General features: G+C 45.9%; 1 protein-coding gene across 1 annotated transcript; it reads right to left on the bottom strand.

Moving 5' to 3' along the window:
• Window positions 1-1,033: 1,033 nt before the first annotated feature.
• On the bottom strand, window positions 1,034-18,576 carry LOC310747952 (ubiquitin-conjugating enzyme E2 Z-like). Its single transcript, XM_083583419.1, has 7 exons — window positions 18,209-18,576; window positions 12,656-12,728; window positions 10,830-11,017; window positions 6,253-6,364; window positions 5,550-5,662; window positions 4,136-4,226; window positions 1,034-1,631 (listed from the first exon to the last, which is right to left on the bottom strand). The coding sequence occupies exons 1-7, from the start codon at window positions 18,559-18,561 to the stop codon at window positions 1,461-1,463; spliced, it is 1,101 nt and encodes a 366-aa protein (XP_083439545.1). The 5' UTR covers window positions 18,562-18,576; the 3' UTR covers window positions 1,034-1,460.
• Between the last annotated feature and the right edge of the window lie 806 nt (window positions 18,577-19,382).

Here is a 19,382-nt window from a genome sequence, read left to right as displayed (position 1 = left end):
CTAAAAGAAGAAGGGTAAAAAAGCAAGGGAAAGGTGCTCACAAGGCTTCCGAGCCTTTCTATGTAGAAACCAGCTTGAACTTTCAAAAGTAAAAAAATAAAATAAAATACTTTGCCAGCTGGGAGGGTGGCCAGACGTTCTCCCACAATTCGATCCTCAAAAGGCATGTGCTTCTCAGTCTATAGCACGACAAAGTGATTTGGAGAGAAGGGCAGATTCGGCAGACTTACACATGTGCAATTTTGCTTCGGTTTCAATAGAGGCTCCTGACAGAAAATGAGAGCCAATCCTTCGACAGATCTCAACAGCTGGTTTTCTGCCCTGGCCTTGGACTGATGCTTATTGCTGTCCTTCCATTAGTTTGTATCCTCCTCTACATCACTGAACTCCTAACTCTGTCCCCCAAAGCTGCAGATCTGAGTTGCTTTGAACAGAGAAGTCTGCTATGCCAAAGCTTAAGATTAGCATTGCTTTTTTCTCTCTTGGTGCTGCGTTAATTTATATTTGCTCTCTCAATGGCTGCATAGAATCACCTGTCTTCACTAAATTCTAATACTGTACCTTCCAAAAAAATAATAATTATATGCTGCTTGCAGGAAATGAACTGCCAGAATGATGACTCCTTCCCAAGGATCACAAAAAATAAAAACAAAAACACTGGCCATGAAACCTGCTCAACTACACCTTTTGAAGGCCGCTGGCTGGCTTGCTCACAAGGCTGACACATTAACAATTTAGGTTCTCTCCCAGTTTGTCTCTTCCTTCTTTCCTGCCTGGATTCCGAATTTGGGGAGGGGTTATTCAAAAGGAGCTCTAGAGTTGAGTAAAGCTTTGGAAACTGCTTTTTCGTTGTCGTTTTGGATCGCCACAAAAGCCCAGTTCCGGCCAAAGTTCCTCCTCTTTGGTCTGTCTAGGACAGGCAACACCAACCCAACTGGGAAACAGAGTGAATATGAAAACAGGGCTTGATTATTTAAATGGTCAAAGGTGCTTTTACAGACTTGGTAGAGCTGGGAATCCATCCCTTTGTGGGAACGCTGGGAGGGAGGCGCTGAGGGTATATGCGGCATGTTTTGAAACAAAAGACGGCGGGGCGTAGAGGCAAGCTCTACCTCCTGCTCTTTTAGAAACATGGGGAGGACAGAAACCAACCCGTCGCGGGTTCTTCCAGAATGCCTTTATGCCATTTTTGCTCACGGGTCTCCAGCAGAGAAAGAGCCACTTTCAAAAGACAGCTTGTCACGAGCCCGTGTTCAGTTTTAGCATCAAATCCTCGTTTGTTTTAAACAGCGTGTACCAGAGCACTGGAGGAGGCAATGAAGGGGTGCTGCTCAGCTCAGGTTCTCCCCGCTCTGGAACCGGACTGGTTCTTGGGTCTCTCCGGGGTTCCTCCGCAGTGCCTGGAGTCAGAAGATCCCACCCCTACGTCTTGGGTTCCCAAGCGGTCAGGTGGGAGGCACCTAAGCCTTAATGCTCCCTTGAGTGTCTGTCTCTGTCTCAGAGGAGCTGCTTTCTGAGTCTATGTCTGGGTTCTCCTGCTGGTGTTTCTCTTGCACCTTCAGGCGGATTCCTTGCAAACGCAGCAGAAGGGACTGGTAGTCAAAGTGCCCTCGCTTCTCACCGAAGGGATCCTGCGAGAGGAGAGGAGACGGGATGAAAATTACTTTTTTTTTTAATGCTTTATTGGTTGAAAACTGTATAACAGAAATAATCAGCAGATGTAAAAGACAAGATAAAAACCACAATTATTCTTTTCTTAATTGATACTTGTTTTGTACATCGTATTGTAATTAAGTTTAACATGACCTCCGATCTTCCCATTAAGTTCCCAGATTAAATTCCCTGATTACGCACTTATCTTTATTTTCTCCCTGTTATTTAACTTACTTTAAATTTCGTAAACTTATCCTATTTGCACCCAGAAGTCAATCGAAACCTGCCAACGGATTAATATTTTGACAATGTTCTTTTACAAAAATTCTATATATGTGCCCTAAAGGTAAAGGTAAAGGGAGCCCTGACCATGAGGTCCAGTCGTGACCGACTCTGGGGTTGCGGCGCTCATCTCGCTTTATTGGCCGAGGGAGCCGGTGTACAGCTTCCGGGTCATGTGGCCAGAATGACTAAGCTGCTTCTGGCGAAACCAGAGCAGCGCATGGAAACGCCGTTTACCTTCCTGCCGGAGCGGTACCTATTTATCTACTTGCACTTTGACGTGCTTTCGAACTGCTAGGTTGGCAGGAGCAGGGACCGAGCAACGGAAGCTCACCCCGTCGCGGGGATTCGAACCGCCGACCTTCTGATCGGCAAGTCCTAGGCTCTGTGTTTTAACCCACAGCGCCAACCGCGTCCCATACATATGCCCTACTCTCTGATAAATTTTTCATCTGTAACGTCTCGTAGCCTTGCTGATAGCCTCGCCAATTCAGCGTGCTCTCTTAATTTATTTTGCCAGTCTAATTTGGATGGGTTGTCCTCTCCCTTCCAACCTTTTGCGAATAACTGTAGCATACATAAAGACTCTCCTGAGCTTTTTCGGAATTTCGTTGCCCGCAATTCCTAGAAGGAAGGCTTCAGGCTTTTTAGGGAAAGAGCATTTGAACATTTTCTTAAGTTCGTTAAACTGTCTGATCGGGATGAAAACAACTTGCATCAAGATCTGCCAGGGTTACTTTGCACATGGACTGGAAACAGGGTGGCCAAGGCCTTCTGTAACCAGTTCAAGTAATAGACGCTTGACAAGATCAATATTATTCTAAGCAGCAAGTATTTTTTAACAACCCTGAAGCCACAAGAGGAGCAGGGGAACTACTGCTGGATCAGATTGGAAACCCAAGTCTAGCAAATCAGACGGGAACATGTGCTTCAGTTGAGAAAAATGACATTCGGTAAGGGGAAAATAGCTTCCTATTACAGTGGTACCTCGGGTTAAGAACTTAATTCGTTCCAGAGGTCCGTTCTTAACCTAAAACTGTTCTTAACCTGAAGCACCACTTTAGCTAATGGGGCCTCCCGCTGCCGCCACGCCGCAGGAGCACGATTTATGTTCTCATCCTGAAGCAAAGTTCTTAACCGGAGGTACTATTTCTGGGTTAGCAGAGTCTGTAACCTGAAGCGTATGTAACCTGAAGTGTCTGTAACCCAAGGTACCACTGTATATTGACATCTATCTATAACCTAAGAGGAACCTGCTGAATCAGGCCAAAGGCCCATCTAGTCCAGCATCCTGTTTGCACAGTAGCCAACCAGATGCCTGTGGGAAATTGTCAAGCAGGACCCGGGCGCAAGAGCCCTCTCCCCTCCTGTAGTTTCCAGAAACTGGTATTCAGAAGCATGAATGCCTCTGACTGTGGAAGCAGAGCACAGCCATGCAAGCTCACTTCCTGGATTAGAGAATTTAAATCTTTCATCCCCATCCCCTTGCTGGATGCTCTTTTCCCAATAACCAGGATCTATTCAAGTCTCCTACCTCTCACCCCCTCGTTCCAACGTCCTGCTCACGTTAATATAAAAATGGTGAAAGGTAAAGGACCCCTGGACAGTTATGTCCAGCCAAAGGCGACTATGGGGTTGCAGCGCTCATCTCGCTTTCAGGCCGAGGGAGCTGGCGTTTGTCCACAGACAGCTTTCCAGGTCATGTGGCTGGAATGACTAAACCGTTTCTGGCGCAACAAGACACCGTGATGGAAGCCAGAGTGCATGGAAACACCGTTTACCTTCCTGCCACAGTGGTACCTATTTATCTACTTGGACTGGCGTGCTTTCGAACTGCTAGGCTGGCAGGAGCTAGGACAGAGCAACGGGAGCTCACTCTGTCGCGGGGATCCGAACCACCAACTTTCCAATCTGCAAGCCCAAGGGGCTCAGTGGCTTAGACCACAGCGCCACCCGCATCCCACAATATACTTCCAGCTAGTTCCTGGTGCTTCAGAAATGCCAGCAATTGGTCATTTCTCCTAATTTGTCCCCCATACCTCAGGTTTTCAATTTGCCCTTTGGGAAAACCCTCAGCTGAGCAAACGAGCCCACTTCTCAAGAGGGAAGGAAATATGACAATCCAAATTGTTTAATTTAAAACAAAAACACGGAGGCTGCCTTCCGGAGTGGGCAGTCATAGACATTATCTGATCCTTACCTGCATCGTCTGTCCTTGGAGGTGAAGCCGCTCTTTGCATACCCCCTCGTAGAAATCATAATATTCCATAAAGGACTTTTCCATGACACCCCTAGCAAGCAAAATGAACCGTAAGGGCACAGAGCAAGGATGTGACAGGTGGTTTATAACAAAAGGGATACTGCCATAGTTCGTGCTCCTGAAAATTAGTTTGTCACGTGCACATTTCTTAAAAACAACCACAATAGCTAACATTTCCCCACAGTGCAATGTACTTTGGTTCCCTCCCTCGTGCATGACCTGCTGACCAAAATACTATAAAAAACAACAACCTTAAGAGGCGGACAGCAGGGAGAGCTTCTATGGAGCCATGAATACAATTGTACCTTGGTTGTCGAATGCCTTGCAACTCGGACGTTTTGGCTCCCGAACGCCGCAAACCCGGAAGTGGGTGTTCCAGTTTGCAAATGTTCTCTGGAACCCGAACATCCGACGCGGCTTCTGATTGAGTGCAGGAAGCTCCTGCAGCCAATCAGAAGCCATGCCTTGGTTTTCAAACGTTTTCGGAAGTCGAACGGACTTCCGGAACGGATTCCGTTCGAGAACCAAGGTCCGACTGTACTGCAGTTTGCCTTGCTTGCACAAATACCCTCAGCAAAAGGTCTGAATTAATAAGGCACATAGTGGTAATCTGGAGTGGAAGGAACAGAATGCGGACCATGATCATGCAGCTGCAAGAATGAATGAATGAAGGTGTGGTGTAGTGGTTAAGAGTGGCAGTCTTGTAATCTGGTGAACCAGGTTCGCTTCCCTGCTCCTCCACATGCAGCTGCTGGGTGACCTTGGGCCAGTCACACTTCTTTGAAGTCTCTCAGCCCCATTCACCTCACAGAGTGTTTGTTGTGGGGGAGGAAGGGAAAAGGAGAATGTTAGCCGCTTTGAGACTCCTTCGGGTAGTGATAAAGAGGGATATCAAATCCAAACTCTTCTTCTTCTTGAATGCCGAGTTAGGGCTTTCATGCTGGCAAACAGTTTTTCTAAGTGGGGGGGGGGGGGAGTGTTCAGGTCCGGTACGTTTCCACAGCAACAGAATTCCTGGTGTGAGTGAGCTTGCAGAAGAGAGAGTCCACACGCTGTTGTTCCTCTAAACTAACAGCTTTATTTACATCGGAACGCTAAAATAATAAACAGACCATCGGAGACGGCAGGCCTGGTGTCTCTGCGTCTCTCGGCAAAAAAGTGAAAGTAACTCACAGACAAAGGACTCAGCTTTCCCCGGATGTAGAAAAAAACAACTCCCCAGATGCAGGACACACACAGAGCTGTTAACCCTGTAAACTCCAAACAGCACAGGAATTCTGACTAAGGGGTACCTCCCTCTCCCCTTCTCCATGCTAAATGCCTGAAACCCATGAATTGAGACTCCCAAACATACCGTAAAGGCTCCGGACAAGGGCATTTTCCTTCTAGCATGTCACACACAGCGACCCTGATAGTCTCGTGCCGAATACACTCGTTGTAATTTTTACTGTCTCCCGGATGTCTTTCCTGCAAGAGATCGGTGGCCAAAAACAAAAGTCACCTTTTACGAAGTTCAAGACACACGGCCCACAACTTTGGTCTTGTCGGGGGCGGGGGGGGGGGGGAGAAGAGAGAGACTGGGAATGCCTCCAATTAGTATGGCTGACAATACCCATTGGAAACACTGGCCAGTCGCCGATAAAAGTGGATTGACGATCCTATTTCAAACCAGAGCTACGGTCCATGAAAGATCCCAAAGAGGTTCCATGCATGGTCTTGCTCTGCAGACAAGCTGCGAATATGTGCATACGGACTGCAGCATATGGAGTTATCCAGGGCTGCTCAAGGCATTCTTCCTTTCCACTCTGTCCCAATGCAGTCAGCTGTTTTAACACAACAGGGAAGCAGGCCCCACCTGCAGCAACATGCCGAACCTCTGAATCGGGAGGGTCTTCTTAAAAGGATGTAGGGGTTGGAGATCAAACCTCAACGGGTCTTATTGCTCTGCCGACATTCCCGTTTCTAAGAGAGCAGTTTGTTATGGGACGGCCACTTCCCTGTCCCTGTAACCAAGAGCTCCGTAAAGTGGGCACTAATCCACGATTCAGGCTACTTACCTGCTCAAAGCCAGGCTCGTTGTGATAAGGGTTCTCAGTCATCAGGGACTGTATAGATATAAGGACCGAAGAGATGCTCTGGGCAGGACTCCAGGCCGGACCAGTCCACGTACTGCCAGACAGGAAGAAACAGGAGTTTATTTTCACACAGCCAAACAAACACAATTCTGTAAAGTGGAGTGGATGATGTGTGGCTTTCAGTGTACTTCGATTTGTAACTTGTGAGAGGCCTAGCTATCAGTGTGTGTGTGTGTGTGTGTGTGTGTGTGTAGGTAGGTAGGTAGGTAGGTTGGTAGGTAGTACAAAAAGACAGTTTCCAGTGTAGGTAAGGCAGGTAGTAAAAAAAACCCAAACAGTTTCCAGGCCTCAGGGTGGTGGGGAAAAAATTGAAGACGTAACAGCAAGAACCACTAAACAACCAAAGAAGATCGAAAAGCCCAAATCTGTGACACACGTAGCAGATAAAATGTATAGTTATAAATGAAATTGCAGGCAGGATTCGAGATAAAAGCAGGAGCAGATAGACAGCAAAATAATTGTAACATGAGAAACTTTTTTGCAATAGATAAAAAGATGTAATGCAGTAGAAAAAAAGGTTTGAGTAAAAGCACTGTGGAGGTGAGGGTAGGAAGTCATTTTATGACCTGGAGGTCCGGTCGGATCCCAAGGTTTCTGTAACCTGTGCATGTGCGTGGGGGCAAAACCCAGTAAAATACTTCCGGGTTTGCCGCACGCACACCCCAAAGTTTATGTAACCAGAGGGTTATGTAAACGAAGGTTCGACTGTATTTGTTTTGAAGGTAGTTGTGAAAACGTTTGCGCGCACACACACATGTTATGAAGATGGATAATTACTGTTTTGTGATAAAACCATTCCAAACTTTTATGCATCTTTCCAGTGTACAATCTGAATCGAGGGCTGTATGCATTCAGTCTCACACAAGAGCCACACACAAAGTCTGGCAGTGAGGGGAGAATTCAGCCTCCTAAGGATCACATTCCTTTTCTGTTTAGATGTCTAGCTCTTATCAAACGTACTGGAATTCTGAAACCTTGGGAACTGGCTGATTAGGGGAGCAAGGGGGACACGGGGGCAGGATTCCTAGCGGCCAGGGCTCAAGGCGTCAACACCCCACGCATCTCCTTGGCAAGTCTCCGTAATTAGGAGAAAACAGAATAAATCATGGCAATCAAGCAAATGCGAGCAAACGTCTGTGATAAACAAGTCAGAAATTCCATTGTTTCTTGGCATTGTCATCTTCTTTCAGAGCACCAGCTACACACTGTGTCTACACCTCAGTTCCTAGAAGCTGTGTGAAATATCTGAGGAATTCTATTTGGAGCATTCCCACTGTCCAGAGATGAAGGGCAAAATGCTAAACTATGAAAACAGGAAATAAAAATCCAGAAACACAAAACAGGATAATGAAGTTGCATAGCACGGTGTCCCTGCCCCTTGCTTTTTCAGGGTGCTGGTGCAAGAGCACCTGATTTTTCCCAAATAACATGTAAAAGGTGCTTGCTTGGGTCCCCAAATCCAATTAGATCCTAAAAGGTTCCAAATCATATATATCCTAAAAAGCACTTGTGGCTAACAGACAAAGTGTAGCTAGTAAATGTGGTTTAAAACACCCAAGGCCATGCCTGAGCATTAGTGAACCTACAAAGAAAAGAATGCTCTAACTGCAGAGTGGATAAAAATCAATGTTTTTTTTTATAAAATAAAATAAAAAATCAGATTTTTAAATTTTAAACAGGATTTTTTTTATTCAAACCAGATTTTTTTTAAATCGGATTTTTAAAATAAAATGCTTTTGGAGAAAAATCTTTCTAAAGATAGTTTTCTATTTAAGTTACATTATACTTCAAAATCAGGAAATAAGTTTTAGGTTTTTCATGTGTGCTAAAACTCAGTCTAAGTTTTTTTAAAAAAACTGTTTAACCACATCAGTTAACAAATATGGATACATATGCTATACTGTTTTTGTTACATAAATTGTTTAAATTGTTATTAAGGAAATGATTATTTTTCTCCTTCCAATAAAGTACAGCAGAAAAGCTGTCCAAATATAAACAGTTAACTTATTAAACCTCACAATAATTTCATAATTATCTCTCTATGTATTTCTAATAGTATAACCAAATCAGTAATTTTTGATAGAACTGTAAAAAAAACCTACTCTGAAAATTTATTATTCCAAAAATGGAACCTTCATCTGGCTGAAAATATTAAGATTATACCAGCAAGAATGAGTCTTTCTGTCAAAGAATGATTTAAATCAAGTCTTACTTACTAATGATTTAAATTGATTTCTTTTGATTTAAATCAAATCCACCCTGCTTAGCTGTGGGATACCTAATTCTTCCTCTCTATACATGCTTTGTTGCTTTGAAGCTTGTAAACAAGACAGTATTATTAGGGAAGATCATAATCTTCATCTTGAGTTATGTTAGCTTTCTCCAAACTGGTGCTACCCAGGCGCTTTGGACTGCAAATTCTACCAGCCCCAGTCAACGCAGCAGATTGTCAGTGATGATAGGAGTTAAGGCCCAATGTCTGCCCAGCATCAAGTTGAGAAAGGCTACAATGGGATATACGAAATGATGCTGTTTCTCAAGCCTGGAAGCCCATAGACCAGGCATAGGGAAACTCGGCCCTCCAGATGTTTTGGGACTACAACTCCCATTATCCCTAGCTAACAGGACCAGTGGTCAGGGATGATGGGAGCTGTAGTCCCAAAACATATGGAGGGCCGACTTTGCCTATGCCTGCCATAGACCAGGCTTCCTCAACCTCGGCCCTCCAGATGTTTTGAGACTACAATTCCCATCATCCCTGACCACTGGTCCTGCTAGCTAGGGATCATGGGAGTTGTAGGCCAAAAACTTCTGGAGGGCCGAGGTTGAGGAAGCCTGCCATAGACCGTCACTTTCTATTCCAGATCTAACTTTCTTAAGGATGTTGAATACAGCAGCTCCATTCAGCTCCCGTCATTTTCTTTTTCAAGCACCATCTTTTGAATCAAGTCAGAGGCAGAAAACCACCCAAACCGGCTCTGCCCCCACGATGCACGACACAAGCAAGGGGCCTGTCAACCTCTGGCCACTGCGAACAGAAACAGGCTGAAGGGCATGAGCGACTGGGCAGAGTATAAAATCTGCAACTATGGCCGCTTCCTGTTGTAACTCCAGCTAAGGGCTGGAAATGAAGGCCACGCAGGATCAGCAGGAAAAAGCAACGCCCCACACTTTCAAGAGAATGCTTTGTGGTTTCTGAAAATGCAATGCTATTTGAAACCAACCTCTCCCCCCCACAAAAAACCCACGCAAATATAGAAAGGAAAACTAAATGCTGCCGATAGCTGAGACAAATGAACAGAAGCTCTGGATGTTACAGGAAGCACTGTCAATCATGTGCATGACTTTCTCGCGCATCTGGCTGATGGCAGAGACTCCTTTCAATGTCCAGAGATGCTCAAATGCTCTATGCCAGGGGTGGCCAACTCCCAAGAGACTGCGATCTACTCACAGAATTCAAAACTGGCAGTGATCTAGCCCCGTTTTGGGGGGGTTCAGGTTAAAGTGATTAAGCTTTTTTTAACGGGAGGAGGAAAGCCACGTTTTTTGGGAGTTCAGGGCTAAGCTGCTGGCCATTTTCAGGGAGAAAGGGGAACAGCCTCTCAACAACAGATCGCTGGGAAAACAAACAGCTTCACTGAGTAAACTCCGTCTTCCGTTCTGCAGATCGTGCAACAATGGAAGGCGGGGCCGGATTCTATTTTACCAACGCTAAGGAAAGGGACCCAGCGATCGACCGCAATCGACAAAAACCTCCTGGGGATCTAACAGTAGATCGCAATCGAACTATTGGACATCCCTGTTCTATGCCATCTGAAGGCAGCCAGCCACTAAACAGGACTGCCTTCAGATGTCTTCTAAAAGTCAGATAGTTGTTTATTTCCTTGACATCTGGTGGGAGGGCGTTCCACAGGGCGGGTGCCACTACCAAGAAGACCCCTCTGCCCAGACAAGCATGTGTCCCAGTGTGCCCTGTCTTGGAAATGATGATGATGATAGGAATATAATTAATTTGAAGCCTCGCATTTTAAGAAGAAATACTAGCGTGGTTCACAAAAAATAAAAGACAACAGCAAAACAAGAAGAATGAAGCCAACTGTAAAAAAATATGAGCTAGTCATAGCATAACAACAGCACTGAAACATATATATAAATGAGGAGGCCCATTTCAAAAAGCGTAACAGCTAAAAACAATCAAATTGGGAGATCCAAGTTAGGAAGAGCAGGGAAATACTTGTCTGAACAGGTGTGACTTCAAAAGCTGGCGGAGTGGCAATACCTTTGGGGGCCTCCCATATTGTAGCAAGGGGAGCTACCAGTGAAAAAGCCTGCCCCTCTCGTTCCCGCAAGATGATCATCATCATCAACCTACCTGGCTCTGAACAGAAACACACACACACACACACACACACACACACACACACACGTTTCATTGACATGATAATTGCATGCAGAAGTGTGGACCTCCCCGAAGCAGCTCAGGCTGCTCAGCTCCTTACCCTAGAATACTGAGGCAGACCTTCCCATTGCGGTAGAAGTTAGGGTTAAACCTCACTGTGTTATTCCCGGTTGTCATCAGTTTGACCCGCGGCGGATGGATGGGATAATCTGGAGGACAGCGAAACAGGAACAAGAAGAAACCCCCTTCGTAAGGCGTGTCAAAGGGGCCTGTGATCAACGCATGAATCTGCAAGAGAAAAGCCCAGCTCGCGCAAAAACTTCCAACTGGGTGCAACGTCGGCAGAGCCTGCGTGGGACGCAAGCCGGCCGCTAAGAGAGTTAAGCGGGGGGGGGGGGGAGAGAAGAGAGATCCTCTACAAAGCATTAGGGAAAATTCACTGCCCTCTCAGGTTCAAGAATCAAGCTCAGTTCACACAGGTAGCTGTTGAGGAGGCCCAAATTATTTCTGGAGCACACCACTTCTTCACACTACAGGTGGAAGACTGCGAAAGCAACTGGTTTTGTGGTTTTGCCCCACAAGGACAGGCACCCATTAAACAGCAGCAGCGCCCAGTGGCTCTCTCCACAGAGCAAGGGGTGAGGAGGATATGAGTCTGAGCACCATCAAGAGGAAGGGGGAGAAATGTTCCCACTTACCTTTTGCACAGACGCCCCCCCCAAAAGAACCCCAGTCACAACAAGGGCAACAACAGAGACAACTCCTGGGCTTTGAGCCCACAGAATAGCTCCCTATCCACTTGGCCACAGCAGTAGACAAGACACACAAGGCCTGGTCTCAGGCGTAAATGGGCTTTCTTTTCATGGAGGAGCTTTCCGCACCTGTGGTCTGGAGTGATAAAAACTGTTCCAGGATGTATACCACATCATCTGTATGAACGAGGCCTCATTTGACCTTCAACTAAATGGCCACTCAATGTGGTCAAACTTCAGGCATGTGAGATCTACTTTTTTAAAAACAAAGAACAGATCCCTCAGATATACCAAGAGGACGCCAGTGAAATATTGTGACTCAGGGGCAGACCTCCTTAAAATTCAGAATGCTTAAGAATAAATCAACAAGGAGTTTCAGAGGGAGGTTTCTCTCTGTTTCTTTGATAACACCTGGACGGGAAAGATTAACGATTTGGGAGCTGCCAAAATAACAATTCTTAAAGAGAACTCTGAATTTGGATGCAATTAAATGAAGCGGTGCGATGAAAAAACAAAAACAGTTGAAAAAGTACAATATACGGACAAATCTGCACTCCACAGGAAAAAAAGTATCTGTTTTCTGACATGAATGAGGATCACATAAACAGAGTCAAAACGTGGAGGAAAAAATCGGATATGGAATTATGGAAAACATTGATGATGAGAGGCAGGACTAAGATGTTGAAAGCGCTTCGGAATTCAGACCATGGGAAGCCAAAACAAAAATTATTACAATTTGGAAGACAATTGGACTTTCTTTTATTTTAGTTTTTTTTATTTTATTGGATTTGATTTGATATGTTAATTAGATGTTTCAATTGGAAAATTAATAAACGCTTTAAAAAAATAAAATAAGAATCAGAAACAGAGCTGGAGATTGCTTCCTTCTCCCTTTTGAAAAGGTACCCCAAACCCTCATTCTAACACATTTATCAGGGTGAGCAGAACATGAACTGAAAAGATTTGCCTAAGGATGAAGATGCTTTGTGCAAACTTCACTTTGCCGAATTTCTCCTGTGGCAATCGCTCTGCTACCCTTTCCCACAGGCTGCTGCCATAAATGAAATTTCAAGTCATAGCAAGGTGAACTTCAGTATGCCAGCCCTCCTAAAAACAGCACGAAACTCCTTCAGGGAGGACACACTACAGAGGAAGGCATTCAGATACCACCTACCTTGGTCATATCATGGGGGTCAGGCACTACAAACATTCCAGGAGGGGGTTCCTTGTAGATAGACATGATATCTCTGGGAAACAAAAATAATAATAGAAGCAATGTATTATTCAGTCAAGTGTTTCTCTAGAGCAGCGTTTCTCAAACTTGGGTCCCCTGTTGTCGTTGGACTACTACAACTCCCATCATCCCTGATCACTGGCCCTGCTAGCTAGGAATGATGGGAGTTGTAGTCCAACAACAGCTGGGGACCTCAAACAGTGTTTGAGAAACACTGCTGGAGCTTCCAGCTTTGCACCTCAATCCCCAAATCCTGTTGCTGAATTCTTGAGAAACAGCCGTGCTTTTAAAAAGAGAGAAAGAGAAGGAAACCTAAGTTTCTGTCATGGCTTCAGGCAGGCAGTCAATCTTAAAAGACTCCTGAAAACAAATATAAAGATCTCACCTATAAAAGACTCTGCATAAAGTTGTGTTGTGCTTTTCATAGCCCTCCTCACCCCTTTGTCCCATTTTAATCCATATTTGCTTCCTCCTATGTCACAACTTATTACCTTCCAAATGCATGGCACATTACATGGGCAGCTCCAAATCAAGCACATATCACAATATAGCCCATCAAAGGAAATGAAGAGAAAAGGGAAAGCCCGGGATTTTGAAACATTGGGAATATCACAGCTTAGGCTGGGACACCAGAAGAGGGAGGGAGGGGCAATTCAATTGTGAAAAGACACATTTTAATCACCCACTCTGGCCTATGAGAAACTGCTTCCTCAAACTCTTACCACACACCTACAGTCACGGGAAAAAGAAAGTACACCCCCTTTGCATTATGTGCTTTTACACATCAGGACATAATAGAAATCATTTGTTCCTTAGGTCTTAAAATTAGGTAAATGTAACCTCAGATGAACAACAACGCATGTCATATTACAGCGTGTCATGATTTATTTAACAGAAATAAAGCCAAGATGGAGAAATCATGTGTGAAAAACTAAGTACAGTGGTACCTTGGTTTACGAACTTAATCCGTTCCGGAAGTCTGTTCTTAAACCAAGACGCTCTTTCCCTAATGAGGCCTCCCGCCGCCGGTGCCCTTCCACCATTCGGCTTTCGTTCTTAGACTGAGGTAAAGTTTGCAAACCGGGACACTACTTCCGGTTTTTGTGGAGTTCGTAAACCAAATAGTTCGTAAACAGGACTGTTCTTAAACCAAGGTACCACTGTACACCATTACAGCTTCCATAGGAATTAAGAGGCTAAGTAGACAGGGGTTGCTAATCAAATGTCCTTGCTTAATTGATCATCAGCAAGTGTGCCCACCTCTATAAAAGACAAAATTTTAGCAGTTTGCTGGTCTGGAGCATTCAGGTGTGTTTTAACACAGTGCCAAGGACGAAAGAGGACACAGTGCTCTTAGAGAAGCAAGTACTGCTGCCCATTTGCAACCAACTTTAAGTACATTGTCTACAGTGGGAAAGATTATTCAAAACTGGAGTTGCCAATCTTCTCAGGAGTGGACGTCCCAGCAAATTCACGCCAAGGTCAGACCATGCAATGCTCAGAGAAATCGCAAAAAAACCCCAAAAGTTATGGTACATCTCAGGCCCTACAGTTAGCATGTTAAATGTTAAAGTTCACGACAGTACAATTAGAAAAAGACTGAACAAGTATGAATGGGCCAAATTTTCTCCACAACCATGTGAGGGACAGATAAAGTCCTACAGGAAACAATTGCTTCACATTATTGGTGGTTCTACAAGCTATTGAAGGGACGCGGGTGGTACTGTGGGTTAAACCACAGAGCCTAGGGCTTGCTGATCGGAAGGTCGGCAGTTCAAATCCCCGCGACGGGGTGAGCTCCCGTTGTTCTGTCCCAGCTCCTGCCAACCTAGCAGTTTGAAAGCACGAAGTGCAAGTAGATAAATAGGTACCACTCTGGCGGGAAGGTAAACGGCGTTTCTGTGTACTGCTCTGGTTCACCAGAAGCGGCTTAGTCATGCTGGCCACATGACCCGGAAGCTGTACGCCGGCTCCCTCGGCCAATAAAGAGAGATGAGCGCCGCAACCCCAGAGTCGGTCACGACTGGACCTAATGGTCAGGGGTCCCTTTACCTTTAACTTTTTACAAGCTATTGAATCATAAGGTGAACTTAAGTTTTTCACACATGGCTTTTCCATTTTGGCTTTATTTCTGTTAAATACATCATGACATAGTGCAATATGCCATGCCGTTGTTCATCTGAGGTTGCATTTACCTAATTTTAAGACCTGCTAAAGGAACAGATGATTGTTATTATGTCTTCATATGTAAAAACACAGAATTCAAAGAGGATGCACTTTCTTTTTCCCCCATGACTGTACACTAGCAACAGACAATGTTCTTGGTTTGAACTCTGCTTAACGAGAACACACCTACATCAAAAGTCAGAGGTTGTGGACTCAAAGTTAGCTGGGCGGCAGTGGGCGGGGTGGGGAAGACCACACTTCCTTCTTCTCACTGAACAATAGACAGTTGTTAAAGAGCAGGCAGGGTGAATTGGCATCTCCTGCCGTACATATAAATTGTGCCAACAGCACATTATAACAACTGCGGTCGTTCTCAGGCTCGCTGCAGCCCTCGGCCCATAACACAAACACCTGTTTTGGCACATAACAAACAGCACACTCCACGGAGGAAGGAGGAGGGAGACGACCTAGCACACTTCTGGGAAACGAGGCTGCTACAAGTTCACTTTCGTTTTGGTTTGCCACAGACAATAAGGCTTTTGTTCCTGGGATTAAACGTGGAACTGGCATAACTGCTCCTGAAGTGGTTGCGTTCAGCTCTAGGAACAAACCCAAACTGTCCCTCCCTCCACCCCCAGTTATTTCCAAGCTTTAAAACAAGCCTGGGAAGCCTCCTTCTATCAGAGCACCCGAAACATCTGCCTAGTAACACTTGCTTGATAGTGTACCCAAGATCTAGATCTCCAGAATCTGCTAGGCAGGCCTCACCTAGTTGTGCTGACTGGAGATGGCAACGATTCAACACAGAGTATGGTTTGTGCAAAGGAGATATTCTTGACCGCAATGGAGGACTTTCCTTCCCCTTGCAGTTCCTCACATTATCCAAAAGCGTTAGCCGAGGCTAAAAGAATTCTTACTGCTAGTGCATTCTGGCCTTCTCATTCTCCTCTATACCCAGAAGGGATCTTCTGGGCAGATGGAACAGCCTCTCATAACAACATGTTAAAGCATTAATTAACAGCACACTAAGTACTGAACAAATGTAACCCAGGTCATAGAGAAGTTCATTTCAAGGCCTGCATTCAAATTCCACGCCTGCCAAGGACACAGCTTATGTCCTTGGGCCATAACAGCAATTCCACAGCAGCTATACGGGGATGGCAACCGCCTACCTCTCAGGGCTGTTGCAAGATACAGGGAACACAAAGATGGAAAGCATTCTGGAAAATAACTGCTGCTGCTACAGACGTATTTTCGTGCTGCTGATAGCAGCCTTTGCCAAAGAGCTTACAGTCTATGGGTGCCTAGTGAGAATTACTTAGCATGCGCAGCAGCTGTGAAAAAGGCAAATTCCATATCACGGTTCGCTAGGAAAGGGTTCCAAAATAAAACTGCCTGCATCAGGCATTTTGACAAACCTAGGGTACAACAATCGTATTCAGCTGGGTACAGTTCTGCTTAACACCCCTCAAAAAGAGAGTTGGGAAAGGTAAAGGAAAGGGCAACTCAAATAATCAAGCAATTACAATATTTGGGACTTGTTAGTTTAACAGGGATGCACAAACTTTTTTCAAAGAGGGGCGGATTTGATGAAGAGAACATGAGTGAGGGCCATCCTTTTTAGGATTTTACCCCAGGAGATAGGCTGCCACAGGGGCCAGATTAAACCGACAGGCGGGCTGGATTAAGCCCCCAAAACGGACTTTGGATATGTCTGGTTTAGAAATAAGGCAAGTAAGGGGGAAATGATAGAGGTGTATTAAGTTATGGAGAAAATGAGTAGAAGTTTTCCTCCCTCTTTCATGATGATAGAATCTGGGGCTGAGTGGTGGGAGATTCAAGACCAAGACTGACAGGGCATCGCTGAACTACGGAACTGGTTCCCACAAGACACAGGTGTGGTCACCAATTTGGAGTGCTTTAAAAGAGGGTAAGACAAATTCATGGCTGACAAGGGTATTAATGGCTCCTAGTTATGATGGCTGCAATACGTCCAGTAGCAGCACAGCTCAAAATACTAGCTGCTGGGGCTTATGAGGGGAAGAATGCTATTGAACCAGTCCTGCTTCTTGGCTGTCCATAAGGAGAACAGAACCCTTTGGTCTCATTTAACAGGGCTATTTTTAACTTGCACAATTTTTATATGTTTCAAATGTCCCATTGCCCCTTTAACCCTAAATCCTTTACAGCACGGTGGGCTAAAGGAACATTTTAAATCATGTTACTGATTATGACTACAAAACTAATTTTTTTACATTATTGTTGATTATGAATGCAAACCTAAACTTGTGACCGAGTCCTAAATAAAATAAAGTGAGTATGTACTGCAATGCACTGTTAATTGTGCAGAACAATGGGAGATACTGGGATGTCTCTCGCTCCCCAAGTTTATATGGTCAGCAGCAGAAGATGATCTCTGCACTGAGAGAAGGAGCTGTCGATGCTGGAAAGAAGTCATCCTAAATAAAACTTCACACCTTTCCATCACATGTAAACCAAGCAAGCCAACTTCAGCAAAGGAGAAAGCCAACGCCAAAATTTGGGACCTTAAACAACAATTCCAAATAATTCTAATTCCAAAGAAACTTCTAAAAATGAGTTGTTATACTGGAAAACGAGGCTCTAAATATGTCATATGCCAATTGTAATCTAATACAGAACAAGGAAGTTGAGCCTGGGGTGGAAACAATCTAGGATATCCTCCTTACAGGGATGCTTGAGCATAAGGTTATATCACCTTCAGGGCTGTGAAAGCCACTGCTGATCTTAAATCTACCTGGGCTGTTGTAATAGGGAGTTTATACCCCCAAACTCTTCCTTAACGGATGCACAACACCACTCCCTTAAGAGCTACAAGCCATATGGAAATGCAACAGGTGCTGCAGGTCCCCTCCACTACGGCACCCGCATACCGGCCACGGCCCACCAGTTGTCACACTATACCCCCTCTCCAGTTGTTGGACTACAACTCCCATCATCCCTAACCACCGGCCATGCTGGCTGGGGCCGATGGGAGTTACAACAACATCCAGAGGGCCTCCAGTCCCCCACCCTCGCTTATGGGAAATTCCTTGCAGACGCTGAATCGCTGCCAAGAAAGTAGGGCAGTTAAATCTTTCCTGGGCGAGTGGATAGAGAAGGAAAACTCTCCCTGCCCCATTCCGCCCTCAGATGTATGTACAGACAGGATGAGATGCTCGGGGAATTAAGGCGCGTACTACGCACTCTGCACAAGCTCAGGAACACTACCCCACCCACACCTTCCGGGCCAGAAATCTGGAAAGCGGGAGGTTCCGGCATTTGCCCGGGGAGCGGAAAGTCTCTCACCGTTTGATGCGGAGCAGGCAAGCCGGGCTCGGCCTCTCGCCGTCCCAGTCGCCGCTGGTGGTGGGGTCCCAGAAGGTCGAGTGCGAGAGGAGCACCCCGGCCGCGGCAGCCGCGGCGGCCGAGCTGGGGATCCCGGGCACCGAGGCCCCGCCAGCCCCGACTCCCGCACCCGCTCCGGATGCGGCCCCGGCCGAGCCCAGCCCCGCCACCGCCCAGATCTCGGCCGGCAGGAACACCCCGGGGCCGCCGCCGCCGCCGCCCGCTCCAGCTCCCGGCCCCGCGCTCGACGGCGGCGCCGCCGCCAGCACCGCGGCCGCAGCCGCCTCCTCGGCAGCCGGACTCTCCGCCATCATCGCCAACAGCCCCGGCTACGCTTCCGGGACCTCCGACGCCAGCGACAGGGGCGGGCAGAGCGGACCTCTAAGCGCCGCCCAGCGTCGTCGACGGCGCCGCACGGCGGCCACAGAGCGGAGGAGTCCCAGAGCGCCCCTACGGGAAACAGGAAGACCCGGAAACCAAAGGGGTAACGTATCGGAAGCCCCCACTTCCGGCGCCGATGAGAATCTTCCGTATGCAGGACATTCGAAAACTCGAATTAGGAACGATTGGATGCTGCCTTTTGGATTTAAAGTCTTAGGTGTCTATTTTCTATTATTATTATTATTAACCCTAATTCGAGTTTTCGAATGTCCTGCATAGGGAAGATTCTAATCATCATCATCTTCTTCTTCTTCTTCTTATTATTATTATTATTATAGGAAGAAGAAGTTAATAATAATAATAATAATAATAATAATAATAATGGGATAAGGCACACAGTGACTTGCTATCTCGATCACACGCAGTCTGTGGTCCGCTGGCAGTAGGAGTACAATATGGGCATGTCTTTAAGTTAACATCTTACATTAAAAACCTGACAGTACCAGATTATCGAAGGCTTTTCACCAAAGCCAGACTAAACGTCTTTCCTTCTGCAGTGTTAGATGGCAGGTTGAGAGGAATTCCCTCCAGGGCAGACTTTGCTCATGTGCTCAAGACATTGATTCCATAAAACATATTTTGTTGCACTGTGCAAAATATGAGCAAGCCAGGGTTGAACTGATATTACCCTTGCTGGTACCTTTCCCGGGAAAATCAGAGGCTCACTAGGTCAGGTTCCTGTTGGAAGACCGGA

The sequence above is a fragment of the Podarcis filfolensis genome (assembly GCF_964270895.1).
Source record: "Podarcis filfolensis genome assembly, chromosome: 13".
Lineage (NCBI taxonomy): Eukaryota > Metazoa > Chordata > Lepidosauria > Squamata > Lacertidae > Podarcis > Podarcis filfolensis.
Note: the sequence above shows the minus strand (reverse complement) of the source record. Positions and strands in the feature narration are given on the sequence as shown.